We start from the raw sequence: 27,277 nt of genomic DNA on the forward strand, positions 1-27,277 counted from the left end.
CAGGAGGAAAAAGAGCCACTTAAATAATTCAGGGGGAAAAATGCTATAAGTATATAACTTAGGGGGAAAAAGTGCCATTTTCCCTTAAATTTGATATCAATTTACATTATGTAAGATATCATATGGCATCTATATATTCTTTCCTCTTCTATTTTTCTTATTCTTTTTATTTATCTTTTTTTAATGCCGAATAATTACCATAAATAATTATTAATAATTGTAAATTTATATTGGGTAATTGTATTAATAAATAATTATTAAAGCAAGTATAATTTTTTTTTTGTACTATAGATGCATTATTTTTAATAATTTTGATTTAAACTACTCAAGTTTCTATGTTTTTCATATACAAAGCTATAATTGTAATACTTTCATAATAATATTGAATATATATATATATATATATATATATATATATATATATATATATATATATATATATATATATATATATATATAAAAGTAAAATCATCCTAGCCAAGTTTTTCCTTCAAAAGCTAAATCGAATTAAGGGGTGAGAACGTTGTAGATGAAGGCATTTTCTCATCCTACTTTGCCTTTTTGAGGGAGTGAGAATGTGATGCTGAGGAAAGAGAAAAAAGAAATGAAGAGATTTTTTTTTAGCCAGAAATTTCTATGTTTTTCTTATACAAATTTACAATTGTATCTTTATATTAATAAATAATTATTAAGACAAGTATAATTTATTTTATATTGTGGACACGTTATTTTTAATAAATTTCATTTAATAATATTATACCTTAATTATAAAAATTCTACCTAATAATTTTAGTATTAAATGTCATACATTAATTACCATAAACAATGTTTAAAAATTGACAAATTCTATTAGGCAATAAAAAGTACTATTATAAAATCTTTGGTAATATTTACACATTATTTTTAATTATTTCAATTTAATAAAACTGTATCTTATTTATAAAAATTTAAAATAATACTTTTAATACTATTGAATATTGATTGACTAAAAATTGTCTTAATTATTAAGGCAATTAATAGGTATTTAGCTTTAAAAAGTTTTCAAATATATGAATTATACATAGTAGCATGGAATCAATTAGTTGGACAATTATATTAGGTAATCTAATTAATAATTTACTTTTTAAATTATATCCCCTTTTTAATAATTAATATTTTTTTTAAAGTATATACACAGGTTATGTTTATCAATATAGAATTAAAAGTGTATATATATATACACACACTTAATGTATAATATTACTAGTACAAAATCAATTATACTTGCATTAATAATTAATTATTAATATTATTTTTTAATAATTATGTATTGTCACCTTTTGCAGTGTAATTATTATGGTAATTTATATACATATACATACATACATACATACATACATATATATATATATATATATATATATATATATATATATATATATATATATATATATATATATATTATACTTAGTGTATAATATTATTGACACAAAATAAATTATACTTATCTTAATATATAGATTATTTTTTAACATGCATTCAAAAAAAAAGATTATTTTTTAACATAATTTCCTAATTTTTATTAAAGGTAATTATTCTCATAATTTGTCTTTCCTTCTTTTGTGCAATTATTTTGGTAATTTTATGATAATGTATTTAAATATTGGAAGAGAACAAATGTTATAATTAATATAATTAATGAAATTATTATGGTAATTTTCACAATATTTAGTAATTATAATTAATATAATTAATGAAATTGAGAAATATAAGATTTTTTGCATAGAAATATTTGTGACAATTTCATTAAATTATAATTAATAAAATATGAAATATAATTAAATAAATGAAATTATAAAATTAACAAAATAAGAATATTTATAATTTTTTTTAAATATACATACATACACTTTTTAAATTTCTAAATATAATTTGTTAAGTATAAATCTATCAATATAAATTATAATTAATGAAATTATATTACAAAATTTTTCTATATACATATTAATAAATATTATGTGTATATACAATGTATTATACAATCATATAAAGATATATGTGTCCAATTAGAGTTTATATTTATTTATACAAAATTTAGAATTTACATTTTTTTTTATTGATTTCTAACTTTCTAAGTACAATTCTCTTAGTTATTATTATTCATATTTTTAGAATTATAATCTATATGAAATACAATTTGAAATAAATCAACTTAATTATATGATTTTTTTCTATAAATTTATCTAAATATGTACATGATTAGAGATTATATTAACCATACAAAATTTAAATTTTGTATGTTATGAAAATAGATACTTTGACCAAATATATAAAAGTCAACTATGTTATTATATTGTACATTTTAACATCTTTTTATTTTTTCTATTTTAATTTTAAATTCATAATAACAAAAAAATTTCCGCACAATGCACGGGTAAAACACTATATTTTAAAAATTACAATTTGATAAATATCATAAATTAATTAGTACAATATTATTTATGTTTATAATAATTAAAGAAAAAAATAAGTAATTCAAATATGTGAACCAATGATTTGAAAATAAAATTAATATACGATTACAAATAAATATAGCATATAAGATTTATTTTAATTAGTTTTAATTTCCTTAATGATATGACTTTTCTTTATCAGTTTTTTTATGGGAGACTAAGAGAATGCTTGGGTTGCTGGAAATTATTTTTTTAAAAAAATACTTACTAATAGAAAATATTTTTAAAATATTTTGTTAACCCATCATAACATGTGTAAATCTTATATTTTTTAAAAATACAATTTGATAAATATCATAAATTAATTAGTACAATATCATTTATGTTTATAAATTAAAATAATTTTAAAAAAATCAAATATGTGAACCAATGATTTCAAAATAAAATTAATATACAGATACAAATAAATATAGTATGATTAGATTTACTTTAATTAATTTTAATTTTCTTAATGAAATGATTTTTCTTTATCAGTTTTTTATGGGAGGGTAAAAGAGTGTTTGAATTGCTGGAAAATATTTTTAAATAAAAATACATACTAATAAAAAATAATTTTGAAATATTTTTTAACCCCTCATAACATGTGTAAACGTTATATTTTTTAAAAAATACAATTTGACAAATATCATACTTTGTGTTTATAATAATTAAAGAAAAAAATAAAGTTACAACACCGAATGCGTATATCTACACGTTAGCTATTAATTGGACAATTATTTACTCGAATACAAGCATTGATAACATCAGAAAACATAATCGGTGCAACTGAATTCATCAATTATATTATATAATATTCGATGTTATAATTTATACAATTGTATATCGATCTAAATATTTTTAAAATATTATAACAAATTCATTCCGTGCAACACACGAGCTCAAATACTAGTGTAATTTAATACCTTGTCTCAAATACAAATCAAATCCATCTTTTGGCAAACTTGCATTTTTATCATCAGCAACTGTATTCGATCTACTAGTCTCAGCATGATCGAATAAAGTACCTTTTGAACTCTGATCACGATTCCCAACTTTCTGATTCAAAATATAATTTACATTTCTATCTTTAACAGAAGAGCACAATATATTGCCTTGCTTCAAGTTGGTAACATTTACATTCACATCCATTAACTCATTCTCTGTGGAATCTTTCCGCGGCTTTTCTTGAAACAGCCCAGTGAAAAACTTAGAGACACTGAACTGATTCTCGCTTGGATCTTTCTTACCCCTACTCGACTTTTGGTTTGAACTTCTTTCCATTTCCTAACTTTCAACTAGCACAAAGAGAGTTACGAGAGAAGAAGTATAATAAAAAAGATGGATTTTAATTTGTATTTGAGACAAGTTGTTAAAATATATTTGTTGGTTTTAGGGTTTTTGGGTCCAGGGAGGTCCAACACAACCTTGGTCGGTGGATTCACCTGCTTTTGAGGAAAATATAATAGCCAAAATGGTGTCTCTCTATTATCTGGGCACAGACTCGCCTGCTTTACATTCACGGAGGGCCCTTTATATAGTAGGCCCTCCTCTACCGAGTTAAAGCTCATTAAAAGACTACTTTAAGACTAATTATGTTTTGGGGCCGTTGGGTGGCGTTACCAGGCCGGCCAACGGCTCTTTTGTCCTCTCAACGACTTGCTGAGTCGAGCCTCTTAACTGCGGCTATAAATGCCGAGCAACGGATCTCTGCCGAGTCGCCACCTGGGCCTGGGCCGACTCCTGGACTCGGCCCTGGCCCCTGTTGGGCCCTATGAATAGCCTTTTACTCAGTGGGTCGTGCTTTAAATGTTCTGGGCTTCTTCCACTATCCATGGACTCTATCTCTTGGGCCTTGTTCTTCTTGGGCCGGAGTCCACACCCCATCAATATTATTGACCTTATTATTAACGAAAATTTTAACGGAGAACCAATAGTGACAATCAAATTAAATTCAGAGATGTAATATGGTAAAATTAAAAGAATAGGACTGACTGTGACAATGCTGATGGGGAATATACCCCGGATTCAAGCACCCCGTATGCTCCTTGCTCCTGCTTGGGTCGGGATCAAACGGTTCGGATCCCGGTCCACGGGTCAAGGTCAACCAGTCAAACCTTGACCCTTTAAATAGGGCCTTCGCCCTCTAAGAGCATCCACATCCGTGGATATTATGGAGATAATGTCAAATGAATTATCTTGGGTGGGGATAATAACAAATGTGGGGTGGGGTTATTTATCAAAATATTTTTCCTGCAAAATTGGGGAGATTGGCAGAAAAAGAAGAAAAAGAAAGAAAAGAAAAAGGGGCTGCTGTGCGCGTTTCGCGCACAGCAGCCTGCCCACACGGGCCCGTGCAAAGCACACGCCCGAGGGCGCGTCAGGCGCGCCGTTCGGCGCACCTGACCTTTTAGTTTTTTTATTTTTTTTTTTGTTTTTTAATTTTTGATTTTGATTTTTTTATTTTTTTTTCCTCCCCTTCCCACATTCTCTCTCCTAATCACTCTTACATTATCCCCCAATTCTCCCCCACCATTGTGGATGCTCTAAATTAGGGGCCTCTCTCCTCTCTCTCTCTCTCTCTCTCTCTCTCTCTCTCTCTCTCTCTCTCTCTCTCTCTCTCTCTCTCTCTCTCTCTCTCTCTCTCTTAGATATAAGCTCTCCCTTCTCTCTATACAAGGGAGAACAAGAACATCATGAATAAAAGAACTCACTTTGTTCTACATCTTCTTGTCTATTGCACTGTTCATACATATTATATACGGTACATATATTCTACGAGTTCAACCGATAATTATGGGGGTGTATTCAATTATGACTTTCATAGAGTTTTAATGACTTTTATCAACTTTAAAAGTTTGGAGGTATTCAATTCAAACTTTTAGAGTCTTTAAAAGTCAAGCGGTATTCAATCCAAGATTTTTAACGAATCTTTAAAAGTCATGTGGTATTTGATTAAGACTTTTGAAGAGTCTTTAAAAGTCATGTGGTATCCAAAAAGTTATGAACTTTTGTAGACTTTTTAATTTTAGGACTTTCCTAGACTTTTCCTTCTCAAATATAAATAGATGAAATCCAACCACCAACTCCAAGATTTCAAAATTTTCTTTCTAACAACTTTGAATGTTTTCTCTCTCTATTTAAACTCTATTTTTTCTCCCCATTTAAACTTTATAAACCTATCTAAATTTAATAAAATTATTTTTTTCTTCATTATCCTTTTCCTCATACCTAAACTCTACCAATTTTCCTCTCTCTCCTAAACTTTACAATCTTCCTCTAAAAATTCGAAATAATATTATTTTTACTTCATTATTGCTTATTTATATTAGTTTTTATTTTTTCTATGAATTTTTTTTTATCCCTAACTCTCTCTAATTCTCCCTAAATACATGAACAAAGCAAATTTTCGTCGTCAAATTTTAGTATATGTTTCATAATATTCATATAAATACTTATATATTTTGATTTATTCTTTTTATGTTTATATTCGTAATATATATTTTTCCTCTTTTTTTAACAACAGGTTACTACGAATAGCGAACTACTGTTCGCAACAACAATTTGAGATTGCAAACAGTAGCACCTTGTTGTTGTTCGCAGTCTCAAATTGATATTGCAAATAATAGTTCTTTGCGTGATACCTAGCAATATATCAAGTATAATTTTTTATATATATTATTAATATTCGATTTTTTTTTATTTTATGGAACTTGTAATTATATTTTTAAATATTTTATTTGATCAATTCTTTTATTATAAATTTTATTGTTCAATATTGTTATGAATTTCTAATGAAATGGTTTTTTTTTTAATGTTTATTAATAATACATATAAGTAATTAGTATATAATAAGTCTCAGCATACTATGGATAAAATAATAATTTTGAGAATGTTGTTTTGGGTGAAGAACTATATAATAAGAAGAATTTTATGATATATTATAAATGTTTTGTAAGAAAATTATAAATGATATGATAAGAATCAAAATCATTGAAAGTTTGCAAGGATGTGTTCAATTTAGAATTTCAATGACTTTTGTAGACTTTTTAAAATAAAAAAGTTGATAAAAGTCTATGAATGTTTTTTATATAGACTTTTATAGAGTCTTATAAAGTTTTAAAAAGGTTTGAACGACTCTATAAAAGTCAATCAAAGTTTATTAAAATCTATCATTTTAAAAGTTTTTAAAACTCTACAAAAGTCATAATTGAATACACCTCCCTTAGTACTATTATTTTGGCGCCCTCTATGGGGACACGTAACAAAAGGTCTGTGTCCTCCCTTTTTCCAGTCAGCTCCCCGACTGCCACCATCCTCACATAACACTGCCGAGCAAAAAGAAAAGGGGGTTTTAACTACTGCCACCATCCTTACGTAACACTGCCGAGCAACAAGAAAAGGGGGTTTTAACAGGCCCGGCCCTGGGCAAGTGTAGGCTGGGCCCTTGCTTGGAAGGGGCCCACCACTCCTATGACCTCTTATATGCCAATTTATATCCTACACCACGGTGCGCGTTGCACTGTGCGTCTGATGCAAAACGACGTCGTTTTAATTTTTTTTTTTTTTTTGAAATTTCCCGCCCCAGTGAATGACAGTAATTTTTTCTTTAAAAAAAACCGTTGTTCAAAAATGTACATAATGTTATACTAGAATACACATAATTGTATACATGAATGTACATAATTATATAACAAAATATACATACTCTTTTTAAAAGATAATACACATAATCTAACATAATACATAATAAACATAAACTTTTAACATAATACACATCAACTCTTAACATAATACACACAAATTTTCTGATTCGGATGTACATAATTGTATAAAAAGAATGTATATAATTGTATAAAAAATGTACATAACTGTATGAACAAATACACATAATTGTGTGAACAAATACACATAATTGTGTGAACAAATACACATAATTACAGCAACTTCCTATCGCGCCTCCCAAAACGACCTCAATACGACGTCGTTTTGGGAGGCGCGCGGCGCACAATGCTACGCGCGCCGTGGTGTAGGGTATAACGATTGCCTCTTATATATATACCATAGTATTTCGTATAATTATTTAACATATGTTAATGTTATAGATCTTTGTGTTAGCTTAGTTGGTAGGACTTTGCTTTTTTTGTCCATATGGTCAATGGATTGAATCCCCATAGATGTTGTTTTCCATAAAATTTCCCGTATGTACTAGTTAATAGATAAATTAGGGATACTATTATAATATGTTTTTAGTTGGTTGAGTTGGTAAGACTTGTAGTTTGTAATTTTGTATACTCATGGTCAAGAGATCAAATCCCCTCATATATATTTTTACATAAAATCTTTCCTCCCTACTTTTTAGTAGATGAATTTAGGGATGTTATTATAATAAAATTGTAACTTACCAAATTAATTTCTATTTTAAATTTGTATTTTTTTTAAATTTAATTTGTAATTTTGTGATTTTTTTTTTTTACCTTTAGTAGACTTGTAGTGAGATTTATAATATAAATTGATTTGTGATTCATATCAAATTTTGAATCTATTTCTATTCGACTAATTTACTACTTATATTTAGAATATGTGTTATTTTGTGAACTTTATAATGAGTTATGTATATATAATATATTTTGTGATTTAGTTATGAAAATATTTTAAAAGATAATTTTAATTTTTTTTATGAATTATCTAGTCAATGTAGTGGTTTAGAAGTTTTATTGTTTGTCACGTATTCAATTCAATCTAGAAAAATTTGAAAGTAATCTAATTAAAAAAAAATTATAAATATGATATTAATATAGAAGATGTGTGATTTAGTACGTGTTTTTTTTATTCAAACTATTTTATGCAATTAGTTATGTTTCATAATTGAGTGTTTTGATTTATTGTTCTCAATAATTAAGATTTTATGCTATGCTCTTTTTTTGTAAGTTTTATTTTATAAATTGTTTTTAATAAATACTTTATTATTTATTATAATAATAATGTGATTGTCTATAAGGTATATTTGGTTTTAAACTATTTATTCATTTTATAAACTATATAATTCTTTATTTATGAAAACGCGCGATTATTGATTATTTTGAATTCACGAATGCATCTATAATTGTTTTTATGTGTATGTAAAATTGTTAAAAACTTGTAAATCTTATTTAAGTTATTGGACATTACTATTTTTTTCTTATTTAATTTATATTTTAGTTATAAAAATATATATTAATTTAATATAGGGCTTATTTTTGTTGCTATGCCCTGTGCCTATAGAATGATAGGACCGGCCTGGGTTTTAACATTTGGAGTTAGAAAAATCCAAACCCAAAAGTTCTAGAATTAGAAGGACTTGAACCCAGACGTTCAAATTGTCAAGCAAGTGCCTCGACCGCTACACCACTCTGCTCACTATTTCATTTCCTCTGCTTGTTGCCACTTGAAAATCCAGGGGAGGCCATCTTTGTTTCCTTGCGCAATCTAGATAAAGAAGCAGCTGCATGCAGATGATCGTCCATCAAATCGTCATCCTCACACTCCTGATCAATGCGAAGAGAAGAAGAAGGGACCGGAGATTTTATCCCTCCAGGCCGCTGATTTAGTTCGTCGGAAGATGCAGCTTCGCCGCTGCTCCGTCGCTCAGAGTATATTTACAGCGTGTAACTCCAGCCTCCAAGCGCAAGCCAAAGCCACTTCATGAACATACACAGTCACGCTTCATCAACAGCGGCACTATACTGGATATCAGAAATGGCATTGTATAGGTGATGTTGCCTCAGGCTTTCCATATCAACATTATACGCATGCAGTTCCTCCCGTGTCCATTTTATTTGTATCTCCCGCAGTCAACGTTGTATTACTTTTATCAAGAACAGAGGAGAAATCAGGAAGTGTTGCATGCGCAGCTGCCATCTCCCCTGTTGGCGTGCATTTTCTAAGCTCAAGAGTTGTAAATGGTAAAAATGAGGTTTTTTCACAAGATTCTCAGCTTCTCAAGGCTAGTGTTCTGTAGCCAAATCCAAGATTGCTTCTCAGAGCAGATTGCCGATACGATTTTTCCTGAGCGAAGAAGATCTCCAGTTAGCCGTCTCTAGATCCAAATCCGTGGTCGGCGCGATCGGTGATGGCACCGTTCAGGGCCGGATTTTAGGCTGTGCAAGCTGGGCTACCGCACAGGGCCCCCAATTTTAGAGGGGCCCCAAATTTTAGAGGTTCAATATTTAATTTTTACCTAGCTAGTTTAAAAATAAAAATTAAAAAGTTTTCAATTAAACTTTAAAGGTTTCATGAAGAGATGGTAAGAATGTGTATTTATTGTATTTTAACTTGGAGGTCAAAGGTTCGAAACTTGCATGTATTAGTTTTAAAAATTATGATTTTGGTAGGGCCACATTTATTTACTAGAACAGGGCCACCAAAACTTAAAATACGGCCCTGGCACCGTTCACGTGATTTTTTGAATTGCCATGCACGGGCGAACATTTTTAATTCTATAACATATATTACCAATCGTTATGCTATGGACCCGTGTCCAGCATGCATGCATGATGGACACTGGTAACAGTGCCGTTAGGCACTATTATCTTCTTCTTTTTGACCGCTTCGTTATAGGAGTATATGTTTATAATTTTATTACTATGTTCATAATTGTAAGTTCATAATGTCAGAGCTCTATGTTCATAATTCCATAACTGTACATTCATACTTCCATAACTGTACATTTATAATTCAATAACTGTAACTTCATAATTTTCGAAGCTTTATGTTCACAATTTTAGAGCTCTATGTTCATAATTTTATCAGTATATGTTCATATTGTAAGTTCATAATGTCAGAGCTCTATGTTCATAATTTCATAACTGTACATCCATAATTGAATAACTGTACATTCATAATTCCGTAACTGTAAAATCATAATTTTCAAAGCTCGATGTTCACAATTTTTGAGCTCTATGTTCATAATTGTATCACTATATGTTCATAATTGTAAGTTCATAATGTCAGAGCTCTGTATTCATAATTTTATAACTTACATTCATAATTCCATAACTGTACATTCATAATCTCATAACTGTACAATCATAATGGCACAAATGAATAACACCGTTAACGGTGAGACAAAATTAAAAAAAAAAAAAATTTAACTGAAATGACGCGTTTTTCCTGAAAACGACATCGTTTTGGACTCGTGTCCACAATGCATTGTGGACACGAGTCCACTGCATAATTTGCGCATATATTACTGAATGGGCTACATAATATTGGTCACACTCACAAATTAGAGTCGGCTACATATGAAATTTCTAAAGTCCAAATTAGATTAGTCAGGCCACAAATTAAAAAGGGGTCGTAGTATAGTTTTAGATTATAAAATGTATAGGCTAGATTATAATTTGTATAAGTTATGTACTTATACTTAAAAAATTGTAAAAAAAAGTATGTAAATTAAGCTTGGTTAAGTTGGTATATCCACCACCGGTATAAAAAAGTTCGGTCAGGTTGACCCCGCCACCATCGGCATAGTTAAGCTTGGGAAAAGTCTCGGCATCATGTCCTGCCATGTAGGCAATTTTGATCTCCGGATCAATTGGACGAGGCTCCGATCTTACGACCGCAATGTCGCGTAAACTTGTATCGGACGAGGCTCCGATCTTACGATCGCGTGGTTGGTAGCATGTAAATCCTCTATCGTGTGAGAGGTCCGATCCCTTGATCGGTAAGTTTAGATCTAGTTAAGTTCCAAAGCGTCATACAAATTAGGCAAAATCGGTCGGGGTGGTACACCGGCACTGTGAGCTCGATCGGGTCACTTCCCGATCGTCGGCACTATGAGTGTGTCCCGGTGCATTGGCATCGTAAGCTCGATCGGGTCACTTCTCGATCGCAGTCAAAGTTAAAAGGCGAACTCGAAAACCCATCGTATCTACTCCCTTATGCTAATGATTCTCGCACCTAATGGAGTGGGGGGCTACATAGGTAGAGTAGCTCGTTCGTTTCACTAAAGTATTTCCCGAGTAGATCGGTCGAGTAGCTCATTTGTTTCGCTAAAGTATTTCCCGAGTAGATCGGTCGAGTAGCTCGTTTGTTTCGCTAAAGTATTTCCCGAGTAGATCGGTCGAGTAGCTCGTTCGCTTCGCTAAAGTATATCCTGAGTAGCCAAAGCGCTTCCCGAGTAGACCGCCTTAGCTCGTTCGCCAAAGCGCTTCTTGAGTAGACCGACTTTCCTAGTCCAGTCATCACATCCCGATCAAAAGAATAGATCGACCTCCTCGGTCTCGTCATCGATTCCCGATAAAAAACGACCTTCCCGGTCTCATTTTCGTTCGACCTTTGGGTTTCCTAGCGCCTAGTGCATCCCGAGCAAAACGAACTTCCCGATCTCGCTATCGTTGGACCATCGGGTCTCCAAGTGTCCCTCTGTCTAGGACTTTCAATTCGTAAACCGAGCGCATCTCGCTATCGTTAGACCATCGGGTCTCCTAGTGTTTGATTGTAGAAAGCTCGATCCCTAAATCGCAAATTAATCCGACCTCCCGGTCGGTAGATCGGTAAAGTAGACCTCTAGATCGTAGTTAACTCGATCTCCCGATCTTAGCTAACATCACGATCGCCAGATCGGTAGGTTTCGACCTCTCGAGTCACGTTGCAAATTCGATCCCTAAATCGGTAGAGCTTAGTCGACCCCTTATGGTCCAAAAGACTGTGTTTAGGGTTGTATTCTTTTTCCCTAAGCTAGTTTGTTTTTCTCACTGGGTTTTTTCCTAGTCTAAGGTTTTTTAACGAGACAACCGGCGCGTGTCACGGACCGTGTAGCCAATTTTTTCCAGTCCAACCCCTTCTTCATTAACTCATCGTCAGGGCATGGACTGGGGGGACTCTTGATGGGGAATATACCCTGGATTCAGGCTCCCCATACGCTCCGTGCTCCTGCTTGGGTCGAGGTCAAACGGTTCGGGTCCCGGTCCACGGGTCAAGGTCAACCCGTCAAACCTTGACCCTTTAAATAGGGCATTGGCCCTCTAAATTAGGGGCCTCTCTCCTCCACTTTCTCTCTCGAAGATATAAGCTCTCCCCTCTCTCTATACAATGGGGAACAAGAACATCATGAATAAAAGAACTCACTTTGTTCTACATCTTCTTGTCTATTACACTGTTCATACATATTATATACGGTACATATATTCTACGAGTACAACCGAGAATTAGTACTATCAAATGTCATAATAGTCGAGGACTAAAAATGAAATTTACTCTTCTTTAATTTGACATCAAAATTAAACCCGAAGAGTCACACACAAGTAAAGGTCCCACACATATAATAATTATATATATATATATATATATATATATATATATATATATATATATATATATATACACTAGTCTTTTCTATGCGCGATGCGCAAACATATAAGCCCAATATTTATATTTTTAAAAATAGCTAACAAATTTTTACTAATTATAATCTAATTATTATATTAATTTAATATATAATGAATATATAATGTTTTACAAATATTGTTATAATTAAAGAATATAAGAAAAGATGTGGTAGATGCAAGTGTATGGTAAAAGTAATGTAAAAGATAACGGAAGTTATAACGGGGTAAGGATATTTTTGTCCAAAAAATTGTATAGTACAACTCTAAAAGCACAATGTACAAAATGTTTAGTATTAAAAACATGGAAATAAATGAAGGGTATAACTTTGATTGAGACTTATTATGTTTTTAGATATATATATATATATATATATATATATATATATATATATATATATATATATATATATATATATATATATATATATATATATATATATATATATATATATATATATTAAAGCAAAACAATAGGAGCAAAAAGTTCCCGCCCAACATGAACGACGCCGTTTTGGGCAAACACTATGAATTTATTATTTTTGCTTCGGAAAACCAAAGGACTGCGCAGTATACTAGCTCCATGTATATAGGAAACCTAATTTGTTCAATATATCTACCCAAATCATTCTCCCATCCAATGGGATTAGAGAATGTATTTAAGGTAATCACTATGAATTTATTTTTTTTGTTTCGGAAAACCAATCGACTGCGCACTATACTAGCTCCATGTATATAGGAAACCTAATTTTTTCAATATATCTACCCAAATCATTCTCTCATCCAATGGGATTAGAGAATGTATTTAAGGTAATCAATTGTTCATATCGGACATTGAGCCCACTAACCCATACCTATTCTCTAGGTATTTATTGATCAGGATGGTTACGATCAATAACGAAGGTCATCAGACCTTATATATACAACGCATGTACAACTATTAATACAAAATACAATCTCCCTCTACAAAGCCTCTCTGATTCTTCTTGAATAGCAAAAAATGTTTGTTCTTGCTAGCCAGATATCTCCCATGAATACCAGGCAGGCTCTTAAGCTTCGGGTGGTGCGAGCATATAAGATCCCTGAAAGAACTGATACTTCGAAGTTTAGGTCAAAAGAAGTTGTTTTCCATGATGAAGAGGTATGTATTCTTTAAATCTAGATATACAGTTTATTCAATTCTACGGTTCATTTTTTTACTACAAATTTAGACCCAGTACATATTTTTCTACATATTCCCATATTTTATAGTCCCTTTCTTTGTTATTTACACATACATAGGGGTCCTTCTTGCACGCTCATATACCCAAAGAGTACGTGGATAAGTACCTTAACAGTTTTGTGGAAGGTTCAGTGTGTGCTATCAAAAATTTTTGTGTTATCACAAATTTTTACTCCTACAAAACTAGCCCACAGAAGTACATGATCAAATTTAACTATCAGACTGTTGTTAAGGATTTAAAGCATGTTAAGTTTCCTATGAAAATGTATCGGCTCAAGACCTTCAGAGAGATCAAGTCTAACGAAGGCCTGGATGAGAAAAGCTTATTTGGTAATCAGTATTGAAGATACTGAGTAATACTGTGATCCAGTGCCTATGATTTTGAATATATTTTACACTTGGCTTTGTTTCTAATATGTTTCTAATCATTTTCAGTGGAATACAACTAATGTGTACTTTGTGGGATGAGCATGTGAGCAAGATTGAGGCATTCTACAATTCTACTACACAAGAACCACTGTTGGTCCTGATCCAGTTTTGCACGGCAAGGGTGTGCCTAAAAAGTAAGTACAGTAAATCGTATAACTTCTCCTATCGACTATCTACTATCTTATTAACCAAGAAGCTTTTCTAATCTCTATATACAATGTTCTTCTTAAAGGTGGTGATGTAAAGATTTGTAGCTCCTATGATGTAACACAGCTGCTATTCAACCAAGAATCTCCCCCATTTGAAGAGTTCAGGAAAAGGTACCCTGAAATTTTTTTGTTCTACATGAAGTTTTACAACTATTATTGTTGCTCATTTTAGGTTATGTTTTTCCAGTATTTGCCAAGAACAGACTCCCATGCGCAGTATAATTTCCCAGTCAAGTTTTCAAGAATGTAGCTCATATTCTGTTTCCCTAGGAGCTGATATGGAAGTTCGTACTATCAATGACATCTACAGGGATAAGGAGGTAATACTGGGTTTAACCAACATAGATCCTATTCATTTTATTTTACCATACAATTCCTTCTAACGTTGACAGATCATAGCATTATGCACTTAAAAATATAATTCATATGGAAATATAATAGAGTTGTGAGCAACTGTATACTGCTGTGTTATACCTTTATATGCACTGAATATGATTTCAGTCCCTTTTGAAGTTCTGCTGACATGGTGCACACTGTATCCCACTTCTTGGGATATATACCTGTCTTAGAAATTTATTCAATAGTCAGAAACTGCCTAGGGTATACCTAATCTGTATTATGTTGTGATATTAACTCAATTAGGATTTTAAAACAATACCTATGTGGACTCTTTTCATTTCAATCAGCCTTTCAGTTCTGCTCAAAGTTGTAGACTAGGTCCATCTTCTTGGCTTTTTAACCTGTATTTTACCATAAGAATTGTATGGAATAATAGTAAGACAATGTGGTCTATAACATTATAGCTTTAATGCATAAATATTAACAATAATCTGACTACAAACTGTCCCTCCACCACTAAGTACTTATCTCTTTCAGCTATGGTGTTAATTGTTGATAGTCCACTAATTGTTGATATTCCACCAGTGAGCAGTCCACTAATTTGCTTTCAGGTCTTGTGTTTTTGTCCACATACCTGCACAATCAAACACATATTCATGGGTTAATTAGTGTTATAGACAAAATGGTCTTCACCTGGATACTATAAAAATAAGTACTCATATACTGATTTGGTTAATGTTTTAAAGTGGACTAACATTCTTTCATATGATGCAGTTTGGCGATTTTTGGGTGGCAGCTAGGATTGTATTCATTGATGATCCAGAGTGGTACTATGCTTCCTGTAGAACAAAGGGGTGCAACAAAAAACTGAAACTCAAAGGAAAGTGGCTATGGTGTAGTACATGTGATCGAAATTGGGGTGACGGGACACTCAGGTACAGAATTAAGGTTAGGGTTGTGGATTTGGATGGCAATGCTCCTTTCCTTCTATGGGACCGGGAGTGCCTCGATCTACTTGGAATCAGCGCAGATGATCTGAAGGATAACCATACTAAGGTACAAATACAAAGCAACTTATTTTCATCCAAATTTTAGTCTCTTAATCCCAAGATTCTACAGTGATTGTGACCTGCAAAACAACATATATTAGATAAATAAGGTTCATTATTCGAATCCAAAAAAAGTTCAGAAATACAGTTTAGTAGGGAAAAACAAGTAGTAAGAATATCAATCAGCTAATATATTAATGGCACATTACATTAACTATCTGATCAAAACCTTTTAGTATTCCAAAAGCAATTATAATTGACATTTTCCAAGGTTGTCTGCAAATATTAATGGACTAAGTTGCAGCTATATATTTAACAACCACATATTATAAACCTCTGTTAAAACCACATCTACAGAAATCCCTAACTTGGCAATTCATCTCCCCTAGAATACATGAGGAAACTTACATCTTCAACCACCATTGGTTCGAAGCGCAAGCATCCAAGCAACAACCAAGGTAAATCTAAGCACTCTTTTTGCAGTTATACTATTCTGTCTTAGTTTATACAAAAACTATACGATTTTTGTAAACAATACTACAGATATTAAAAACGATTAAGGAAGCTGAAAAGAATTAGGTTTAGAAATCAAAACCCACTTTTTCTTCATCCCAACATTCACCTGACAAATATTATAGTATCTTTTAAAATAAATATGCAAACAACAAATTCAAAGAAAAAATACACACACAAAAATACAGGTTAAAACTTTGAATCCCCCAAGATAGATAGATACTTTGTTTAAAATCCATTTTTTTCTCAGATTACAGATGCATGCGATTAACAATGAAGGATTTCAACATATCTACACTTTAATGGGACTTAGTAGTTAAACAAAGCCTCAACAGTTAGGTTTCACGGTATCTACTCTAATTGTGCATAATTGTTTCATAGAAATGGAATTAACTGAGCGATATTGTAGATAACTTACCGGAATAGGAAATTCATCTAAGAATTTGTAGTAGTTTGCGCTAGATCGTATAGATCCCCACGGACTGGGGTTTGTAGAAATCAAAAATTGACAGAGGATACCAACATCAACGCTGAGATATTAACGTAAAGCCCAGGTAAATCTTTAATTTCGCATGGTCTTCGGGTAGAATTTCTGGAGATGTTGTTCAAACAATTCCAGAGTGAAGAACATGAGCAATGGGAGTGCATCTACGCAATGAGAGACAGAGAGAGTAGTGATGTTGGTGGAAATGCGGGTGCTTAGAACCGGTAGTGCGGTAGTGGTGTCCGTATGTTTGTATTAATATTATTATTATTAATCTGAATATTATTATTATTATTATAATTAATATTAATATTAATTAGGCAGTATAGTTAACACTGCCCAGAAATTGTGGATTTTCTAATATTATTAGGTTTTTTAATATTAGTGCAATTTTTATAATAGTATGTTATTATATTAATTTGTTATTATTGCGATTTGTGTCCATCAAATGTTTATAAACTCTAGACATTTAAAGTAAATCCATCCTTTACAAACTATCATTTAAGGAGTAAATTCGGAATCTGTATGAATTAAAAAAATTGTGACACCAAATATACAATATATATATAATTATATCATTGTTTTTTTTTTACAGAGAATGATAATCGAGGGGTCAGTGATGAATCGTACATGTCGTCCGTTGAATTCGGCAACAATACACACAATCGTACACCCCTACGTGGTGTTTTCCAAAGTTCGTTAAGTACGCCTTTAAGTATTGTGACAAATGGTAATAGTGTTCTATACGATTGTGCAAGATTATAATTAATTGTTGCTAACATGTTTTTAATGTGAAATTGACAGCTTCAAGCGCAATTCGGACAACAATTCGTAATTCCCCTTTGCAAGATTCGGGTAGCAGAACACCATTAAGCAACATATCCAATAGTACGAACCTAAACACACATTTTTATTGTACCATATTTTAAAAAATGTGATAATTAACATTCTAACAAGTGTTATGTACGACTCTTATATAATTAAAGGAAATTCCGCAAGGTTTGACCATGAGCGTGAAAGAGCACCTATTACCCGGCGCCACAATCATTCATTCGACTTAAATAAAACCCCAGACTCAGAACTAGGTATAAAAATAGTATCCAATGATACCTTTTTTTGGAATTTAGGACCCTGGTGTCATTTACATGTTCTAATGATTAATAATAATCGCATCAACCACTAATGTTGTATATCATGAAGTTTTCAATAATTTGTAATTTTGTAATATATTGTTTTTATATTGACAACATCTTTGAACTATTAGTAAGACACAATTTGATTACGTGTCGAAATTGTATTTCCCAATATATAACACAAATCTTAACATAAAACACGCACAACTAAAAATACTTAAATAACATCCCGTGCATCGCACGGGTCAAATACTAGTATATATATATATATATATATATATATATATATATATATATATATATAACTTTAGCGCTATCTCATAGAGAGACGAGTTGGGTTTTCATAAGTATTATATTTTCTCTCATAAATAACAATAAATCAAATTATCTTAATTAATATAACGTTTTTTTTCTTATATGTAACGATTCAACTTCAAAATATTACATTTTGAAACCCTCAAAAGTATTACACTTTCTCCTTATATGTAACATACAATTTATTCATGATTAGTATAACAATTCCAGGATAAGTATTACTTTTCATCTTGACCTGACGAGCATCTTCTCGAAGTCAAATCGGCCCCTTATTACCTCTGTCTTTTACGTAGACACCACTTGCATAAGCATGAAAAAATGGAACACATCTCCGATTTGATGAAAAAATGGAACACATAAAACATCAGCAACATGAGGAGAGTGACCAGTTCTTCCTGTAGAGTTGTAGATCTGCCGTCGGTAAATCTGTTATTGTACAAGGTGGCCTTCAGAGCGATATAACTCTGGTGATTCAACTCGAAGCCCTTGACTCGACCGATCATATCGGACGAGTATAGGCCGGGAATGATGGGCCTTGACTTAGTCTTGTGATCCACCACGGATTTAGCTAGATTAGTTAAAATTTCCTTTGTATAAATTAGTCTTGTACAATTATTACCATAACATGCTCTATTCTTACAATCTACTTGTAATATACTTATATCAACAAGGTAAATACTATTGCAATTCTATTAGCCTTTATATTTTTACCCCTTTTATATTGTATGCCAGCTTATTGATCCATATAATATAATTACATATCCCGTATCAATTTGTTCCATCAAACTACCGATGGATCTAAAAAAATAACTTAAATAATTCAGATTATTGTAAAAAAATAATAATAATAATAATAATAAGATTGAGTGAGATAATGGAGGTTGGAGTCCATAATTGTTTTATTTTTTATTTTTTATTTTTTATTTTTTATTTTTAAACCTCAAGTTGGGAAATAGTTTCTAAAATTAATGTTTTGTCTTCCAGTTGAACTTAAACGTCACGGAGCATCCGAGGTATGGTTGGACTTCATAAGCCATTGCTTTTTCAAGGCATTTGCTTGGCAGCTGCTTAGTACTTGGGAAACGACCCCATTTTGTTCATGTGGAAATTGTAACGTCGTTGGACCACACACTATTCTAAACTAAAGCTGTCAATTACTCATCGCCCTTAACTACTTGGTCAATTCTGGCGTTCTGTCTTCCTTCCGTGTACTCTCCCAATTAATTATTTTTCTTTCCCCACTATTTATATACATTTTGAGGCGGCGGCTGACGCCGTATTATTATTGGACCATATACCCGGTGGTGACTAGCATAATTTGAAATAAAAGTGAGGGTAAAATGGAGAATGTGCCTTCCAGTTGGCTGGACCACGTATAGGACGTGTAAAGAGGCCGGCGGACTGATTCTATTCCTCAAAGAAAGTTTTTTAACCTACAACGGCGGGGCCCACCACTCCACTCGCATTTCATCACTCACGTGCGACTGGGAAACCACGTCCCACTATTTCTTCTATTATTATTATTATTATTATTATTATTATTATTATTATTATTATTATTATTATCATTATTATTCCTTACAACACATTATTCAGATTCTCTGATTCTCTTTTAGGTTTCGATTTCCACTTAAAAATGCTTACAAATGTTATCTTTGGATTGTTGGGTTTGGAGCCTACGTGGCTCTATATTACTATGTCTACTTTATATTATTTTAAAACAAAATTTTTAAAACAAGAATATTAAGTTAATCGACTTTAAAACATGTTAACTTCTTATATTTTTTAAAGAGACATGTTAATTATGAATAGACTTACTTCATAGACGTGGTAGCACGGCGTTGGTGGATGTCTTTCGTGAGTAAAATTCTGTTGCTGACTTTTTAGCTACGTTCGCTGCTAACAAGGCGGAGTCCTGTATTATTTTTGTATCCTCTCCCCTGGATGTAATACTCTTGTTTATAATGATCAGATGGGGGCTGTGAGCGATCGTCTCATGCTTGAGACGGAGTAGGTTGTTTCGTTTTTGTCCCACAGCCTTGGGTTCCCCCTCCCTTTTGTATTTTCAAAAAAACAAAAAAAAGACATGTTAACTTCTAATAGTTACCACGATTAGAATTACTTCACTTTCTTAATAATTTTATATTAATTAATATCTTATTACTTGTTACAATGTAAAATTTTGGTCTTCCATTAAAGGAATCCAAAATAAAGAAAATAAAAAATATCTTTTTTTTAAAGAAAATTCATTAATTCTAGACCTAAGAAAGAAACATAAAGAGAATGGAGAACCCAAAATGTCTTAACAAGCAGGTCAAAAGAAGATGTCAAAAATAAAAAATAAAAAAAATTCTTTAATACATGAGAAAGAATCCAAAATTAAAGTCCTAAATCATTAGAAAGAAAACTGGAAATTAGTCAGAAGCAATGGACTAATGCCAATAATAGACACAAAGATTACAAAATATTTTACTCCGTAATATTTATATACTCTCAATATTACACCCATTGTATGACATGGCGACATATTATTGGATTATTTATTTATTTATTTTTATTCAATTGTTCGAGGGCACGTATTTAGACTAGTATTTGTATAATCTTTTTGCAATCAATTCTGATTTAAATTCAAATAAAAAAAAAAGGAAAGGAAAATAAAAATCCCATTGAGAGATCAAATAGGACTTCAACACGCGCTTATGGTTTCTATAAAATGACCCTATCTTCTTCTCTGTTTCTCTCCACATCTTTGAACCCTATCTTGAATCAGCTGTCTGTATATACATACAGTCATAGATATACGTTTCTATAGAGCCGAACGGCCGGCTGACGATCTGAAGTTCTTTATTCTTTTCTCCTCCGATCTGATCTGTTCTTAGTTTTCTGTTTTGATTTTCGTTTCTTGTCGGAATTTAGGGTTTTATTTTTCCGATGGGTTCAGTGGAAGTTCTTCGTCCACAAGACGCTTTGCAGAAACAATTTGATTATCGTGACAGTGGTTTTGTTAACTCGGTTATGAATTCCAAGAGGAATTTCTCTTCTTACCCTAACCCGAACCCGAACCCGAAACCCGGCCGTGGATTTGGGAAGTTGGATCGGCGGAAGCGCAGCCCGCAGAAGAAGGGGAATAGTAGTGGTAGCGGAAATGGAAACGGCGGTGTCAGTTTCTCTAGTTCGCCGCCGGAGACGAGGGGGGATTTCATGGTGGGGCAGGTGAGGATTTTGAAACGCGGTGAAGGGTTGGGTGAAACGGCGCCGTTGAAGAAGATCGGGGAGAAGGTTGAGCCCAAGGGCTGTGTTGAAAGAGTGGAGAGTAAAACGACGCCGAAAAAGTTTAACATCGCCGACTTTTATGCCGGATCGGCCTGCGATTCCTCTCCGCCGCCCAGTTCCCTGCCCGTCCCAGGCTTCTTCAAGAAGAAAACCATCCTTGTTGAGAACAACGACTACGCAACCTGTGATTTACGCCGTCTTCTGAGGCTCGATCTGTCTTAAGTTTCCAGAAAAGAAAGGGTCTGTAAATGGTTTCTTGGGATGCTATTACTGTGAAGATGAAGTAGTTAATGGAAAGGAAAGTTTGGTTGATTGCTCTGTTTCGCAGTAATCTTCCCTTATTTTTTCAAGGGGAAGGTCGAATCAGCACTGCAATCGTCTGAAGTCTCTTTATTCCTCTTGCTAATTTCATTCTTGGATGAACTGATAAGCTAATGGTAATTTGTGTAGTCTGTAAGAATTTGGTATTGCTTTCTAGTTTTAATCTAAGGTAGTAAATTTCTTAGTTTGGAAGTATGGTCTTTCTTAGTACAATTCTGATTAATATATGGGTAGTGTTAGTTGGTTGTAATCCAGTAGTTGTGATTGTGTCTACTTGTCTGGTGTAAGAGGGCTGATGGCCTTCACTGTTTAATTTTTGTTTTTTTATAGTTTATATTATATAAATATTGTTGATATTCATGCATGCCATTTACTTTGATGATTCTTCAGCAGCAGATAGATTTAATTGGGTTTGTTTTCTTGCAAAATCTCAGTAATCTTGAAGTTGATTGTACAGGAATTCTTGTGAAAATATTACTCTATTGAATCTTTCAAGTTCTAACTGCAACCAATTGTAAGACACTAAACAGAGTAATTAAGGGGGTGTGTTCAATCAAGACTTGTAAATTTTTATTGATTTGAAAAGTATTTGATCTAGACTTTTTAGTCTATCGTTATTTAAAAAATTTATTGAGTTTTATAGATTTTCAGATTTCAGATTATAATTTATGTAGATTTTTCTTCACAAATATAAGTAGTTGATATTCTTCATTCAATTGTTGTCGATAACCATAGTTTGGTGCAAAAAAAAAAGAAAATGGTTAGATAGTGATCCTTGTTTCAATGTTTTGGAACGATTGAACATGAAAACAAAGAAGGATATATTTATAATAACTATGTTATGATAAGATCTTTGGATAACGTTCAATTTGTCAAAATGCAAGTTCATACGTCAAATAAATTTGTAAATTTTACTTAAAAAGTAAAGTGTATTTAGTCCTAGATTATCGTTTTTGTCAAAAGACAATTTCAAATTTAGTCCTAGACTATTGTTTTTGTCATTTTACATTCTAGACTATCGTTTTTGGTACACTTTTAGTCCTTCGTATGATTTTTTATATTTTTAGTAAGAACATTTTTGTCTTTTCATATTTTTATTTTTTGTTATTTTTTCAAAATTTCAACCAGTTTAATTAATTTAGAATTTTAGGTAACCTCTGATTTTTAGTAACTATATTTTTCAACCAATATTTAGTAAAGTTTCAAACCAATTAAACTAGTTGAAATCGGAAAAATAACAAAAGAAAAATATGAAGAAACAAAAATGTTCTTACTAAAAATAGAAAAAATCATGAAAATGACTAAAAATATTCAAAAAAGGATAGTCTGGGATGTAAAATGGCAAAAACGATAGTCTGGGATTAAATTTGGAATTGTCACCAAATACAATGGATTTCCGGTAGAATTAACTCAAAAGTAAATTAGCTCCTTAAATTTTAAAAAAATGTAATTATACCCTTTAACATGGTATATTGAGGCGATAAAGTTAAAAAAAAAATCTGTAAATAACCTGCTATTAGCCTACTATTATATTCTTACTATTATATTCTTTCATTCGGGTTCTGACATCAATTTTATTCATCTCTAATGATGGTCGAACTGCTTCCGGTTGCCATCTACGAGTTGATCGCCTTCTCCAGCGGAAGACGACCAACTGGCCATATTCCCCGATAAAGTGATTAGTTGGTCGCCTTCCGTAGAGAAGGTGAACAATTAGCCTTCTCATCTCAAAGAAGGTAACCACCTAGTGGTCGCCTTTCGCCGAAGAAGGCAACCACCTAGTGGTCGCCATCTCTAGGTGACCAACTAGTTGCTCTACTGGGGAAGGCAACCAGTTGGTCACCTTCTCTGGTAATCGGCAACAGTTTGATTGTCGCCGGCCGCCAGAGATAGATAAAATTTATGTTGGAACCTTAATGGCAAGTAACAGTAAGTCATTTACCGATTTTTAGACTTTATTGCCTCAATATAACATGTTAAAATGTGTAAACGTGTAATTGCACTTTTTTAAAAGTTTAGGGAGTTAATTGACTTTTCAGGTAAAATTTATGAATTTATTGGATCATTTTTCTTTATTATTATTAGTTCATAAATTTTGTTTTATGTTTTAAAGGTAATTGTTAAGTATTTTTTACTAGAAGTATTATTATTAGTATTATTTTTTTAATAGATCTTTTCTTTATTTTACTTTTAAAAAATATATATTTTTGTATTGTTTCATATAAATAATTTTGTTTATAGGTATTATTTAATATATGGAGTACCGTTTAGGTAATTGACATAATGCAACAATAATGAAATTGAAAAGGTTGTTGGGGAGGAAGAATAAGTAGATGATGAATTTGAAGTAGTAGAGTTCTATAAAATCATTAAACATTTATTGGCAAACTTAGTTGTTTGCTTAGTTCAAAGAAATATTTTTATTAGTTATATCATGAACTTTTATAGATATACGAACAAAGTTTAAAAGATTATATAAAAGTCATTTAGATTATATAAAAGTCATTTAAAATTCATCAGTTAAAAGTCTTTGAAAGTATATAAAAGTTTCAACGGAAAACACCCCGAAAAATTTGCTTGTTTACATTATGGGAGGAAAACCACCTTCTATTTCAAGAACCTTTGAAGTAGAAATTGTTTGAGAAAAGCCTGGGAAATTTTCTAGTCAGATACCACTGTTCGGAGAGGAAGTGAGCTTTCAACCTCCTTCACTTCAGCATTCCTTTCGGCGACAACTTTTGACATTCCAAACATCTGTGAGATCGCGTTACCATTAACAATGAACGAATTTATAACGACGAGAATGACAAAAAGGTAACTAATAACTAACCTTCTTGATAGTCTTCTGGAAGCACGTCTTGTGTTCATCCATGGAAGCATTTATGAATTCGTCAATGTGATCTCGCACATCCTCTACAAAAGTAGCGTTTTCAGACTTCTTTCTCCTGCATGAAGATGTTGCGGGATTCCCAGCAGCTGCTGAGCTTTGCTTCTCAATCGCACCTCCTTCACTACCCATTTCTTCTTGGCACCACAAGAACTGCACAGATAAACTATCAGCCCTAATTCAGTTACTGTATTTTCATGCATGAGCAAAACAAATAGTATGACAGAATTTATTCCCCTTCAAATGCATGCATGGGATATGGAGTTTCCTTGAAAGGTATTTGATCTCGACATCAAGAATATATATATATATATATATATATATATATAGATTCCTATTGATGGCAAGCTTTATTAAAGGAGAACTCTTAGAAGCTCCGCTAGTTGCACTAAAAGGTCAGGAAGACATGCCTCAAAGGACACAAGGCAATTACCTTAGAAGAATTCTTGAGTTGAACTACGCCCGAGGGGGATCAATTAACAAACAAACTTTGGGACCCTGTAAACTAGTTGAGGCACATCCCGCGATTAACTTAACAAACAAACCAATTAAATGGAGTGCAAATGACCGATCTCATTCTTGGTACTAAAGAGTGTAAATGTGTAATTATTAGAAGAAAAAAAAAGGTGATGAAGTGAAGATGTTTAGTTCTAAGAAACTAAAAATGGAGTGAATTATAATCAATCATCTGCAATTGCAAGAAGATAGAAATTATAAACAATCATCTGCAATTTGTCACAAGAAAATGGAAATCAAAAGCATATTAAACTATAGGAATGATACAGTTATTGAATTTGCTAATTATGAATAGACTAATCAAGTTTCCAACAATTGAAAGAGACAAAAAGACCTCCAAACAATCACTTGTACACCCCCTGCAATACAAGTATACAACTGCAAGAACATTATCCATTTCTCTCGAAATCCCTCACCCAAAGGCCCTCACACCCCGACTCGAATAAGATGATGAAAAGGTAAATTAAGGTGATTTAGCAGCTTCTTAGGTTGTGCCTACAAAGAGCCCATCACATAGGGTGTAATTCTCTAAATCCAATGTCTAATAATGGATCAAGATTTCCTAACAGTGATAATTGGATTATTAGATTGAGCTTGTAATGCAAAGTACAACCATCCATCCCCAAATCTCACCCAAAAATCAAATGGGTCTTTGAAATACTTGCAATATGAGAAAGGTTACTCAATACAGCCCTCAGATTTCAAAACTCCATAAACAATTTCAACAGAATACAAGAAAGGCTTGAACTATTTAACAATGAAAGATGAAAAATGAAATGTTTTCCAGAAATTAAGAGAGTCCAACATCATCTGCACCAATGGAGAAACACCCAAAAATAGAAATATAAACAAAAAAAAAATATATAAAAAATTATCTATATATACATATGGGTATGGGTAAGGGATTTGATACCTCCTTATAAAAACAGTTTTAGAGCTTCTTCTCTAGGATGTAACCAGGAGACGATGGCGAGTTGGCGACTAGCGAGGAGGAACAATCAAGTATTAGGGCTCCAATTTCATGGTTGATTTTATTCCATTAATTTCCAATTTAGTTAAATTTATATTGGGTAATTATTAGTTAATAAATATAAAATATTATAAAGTTACTCAGTATTATGTAAATTTATGCGGGAAATTTTAAATATTGTTATAAAATTACTGTGTATTATCGTTTAAATCTTGTATGATCATACACATGGTTGTAAAAATTACGCCTAGACGCTCACCGGCCGTCGCGAGAAAGGTAGGAATCGGCCTCTTCCACGGTCGACCGGTTAGGCGGTTTAGGCGGCCACCTAGACCGCCTAGCCGGCTAAATCGGCGTTTAATTAATTAATTTTTTTTTTTTTTTGCGTTGTAAAGTGTGAAATTGTGTATTTTTTTGAAATCTATCCACCGCAAACTGCTAAAGGCGGTTTGACCCTCTAATTTCTTCAAAAAAAATGCTTCTTTTGCTCTTAATTTTAATTTTTTTTTTTATATGTATTTTGATGGTTTCAACAATATTTTGAATGATTTTACAACCACTTACGTAAATAATTTGTAAGAAAAAACTAGAGAAACCTTATGTTTTATTTTAGTGAATTTTTACCATTTTCAGTTTAATTTTTCTTTGAAAAAAAACTAAAAAATAAAAATAAAATAAAATAAAAAAATCGGCGCCCTAGACGCCCCCTCGTCGCCTAGTGGGCGCCTAACGTTTTTTGCAACATTGATCATACACATAGAACACCACTCAAAATCATACAA

At 32.2% G+C, this 27,277-nt stretch overlaps 2 protein-coding genes and 2 long non-coding RNA genes across 6 annotated transcripts in view; 2 read left to right on the forward strand and 2 right to left on the reverse strand.

Moving 5' to 3' along the window:
• Positions 1 to 13,567: 13,567 nt before the first annotated feature.
• Positions 13,568 to 15,994, reverse strand: LOC109169535. 3 transcript variants are annotated; one of them, XR_002052254.1, is made up of 5 exons: positions 15,974 to 15,994; positions 15,790 to 15,873; positions 15,354 to 15,668; positions 15,170 to 15,255; positions 13,568 to 13,926 (listed from the first exon to the last, which is right to left on the reverse strand). It is a non-coding gene; the product is annotated as an uncharacterized LOC109169535 (long non-coding RNA). The 3 variants fall into 3 exon arrangements; XR_002052255.1 differs by lacking the exon at positions 15,974 to 15,994 and having other exon boundaries at positions 15,170 to 15,259; positions 15,790 to 15,963; XR_002052253.1 differs by lacking the exon at positions 15,974 to 15,994 and having other exon boundaries at positions 15,790 to 15,957.
• Positions 15,995 to 20,396: 4,402 nt separating this feature from the next.
• Positions 20,397 to 27,277, reverse strand: part of LOC109169534 (transmembrane 9 superfamily member 11-like) — a 14,614-nt gene continuing 7,733 nt past the window's right edge. The window contains exon 3 of the mRNA XM_019318398.1: positions 20,397 to 20,407. The gene's annotated coding sequence lies outside the window, so the exon portion shown is untranslated. The remainder of the gene's footprint in view (positions 20,408 to 27,277) is intronic.
• Positions 21,460 to 22,023, forward strand: LOC109169377. Its single transcript, XM_019318260.1, has one exon. The coding sequence runs from the start codon at positions 21,460 to 21,462 to the stop codon at positions 22,021 to 22,023; it is 564 nt and encodes a 187-aa protein (XP_019173805.1).
• LOC109169536 lies at positions 25,204 to 25,850 on the forward strand. The gene is made up of 2 exons (XR_002052256.1): positions 25,204 to 25,285; positions 25,369 to 25,850. It is a non-coding gene; the product is annotated as an uncharacterized LOC109169536 (long non-coding RNA).

This window comes from Ipomoea nil, unplaced genomic scaffold (genome assembly GCF_001879475.1).
Source record: "Ipomoea nil cultivar Tokyo-kokei standard unplaced genomic scaffold, Asagao_1.1 scaffold3314, whole genome shotgun sequence".
In the NCBI taxonomy this organism is placed as follows: Eukaryota; Viridiplantae; Streptophyta; class Magnoliopsida; order Solanales; family Convolvulaceae; genus Ipomoea; species Ipomoea nil.

Excerpts from the sequence above, each read along its gene's own strand:
- LOC109169377 (XM_019318260.1), top strand. The coding sequence starts at position 21,460 with ATGGGTTCAGTGGAAGTTCTTCGTCCACAAGACGCTTTGCAGAAACAA.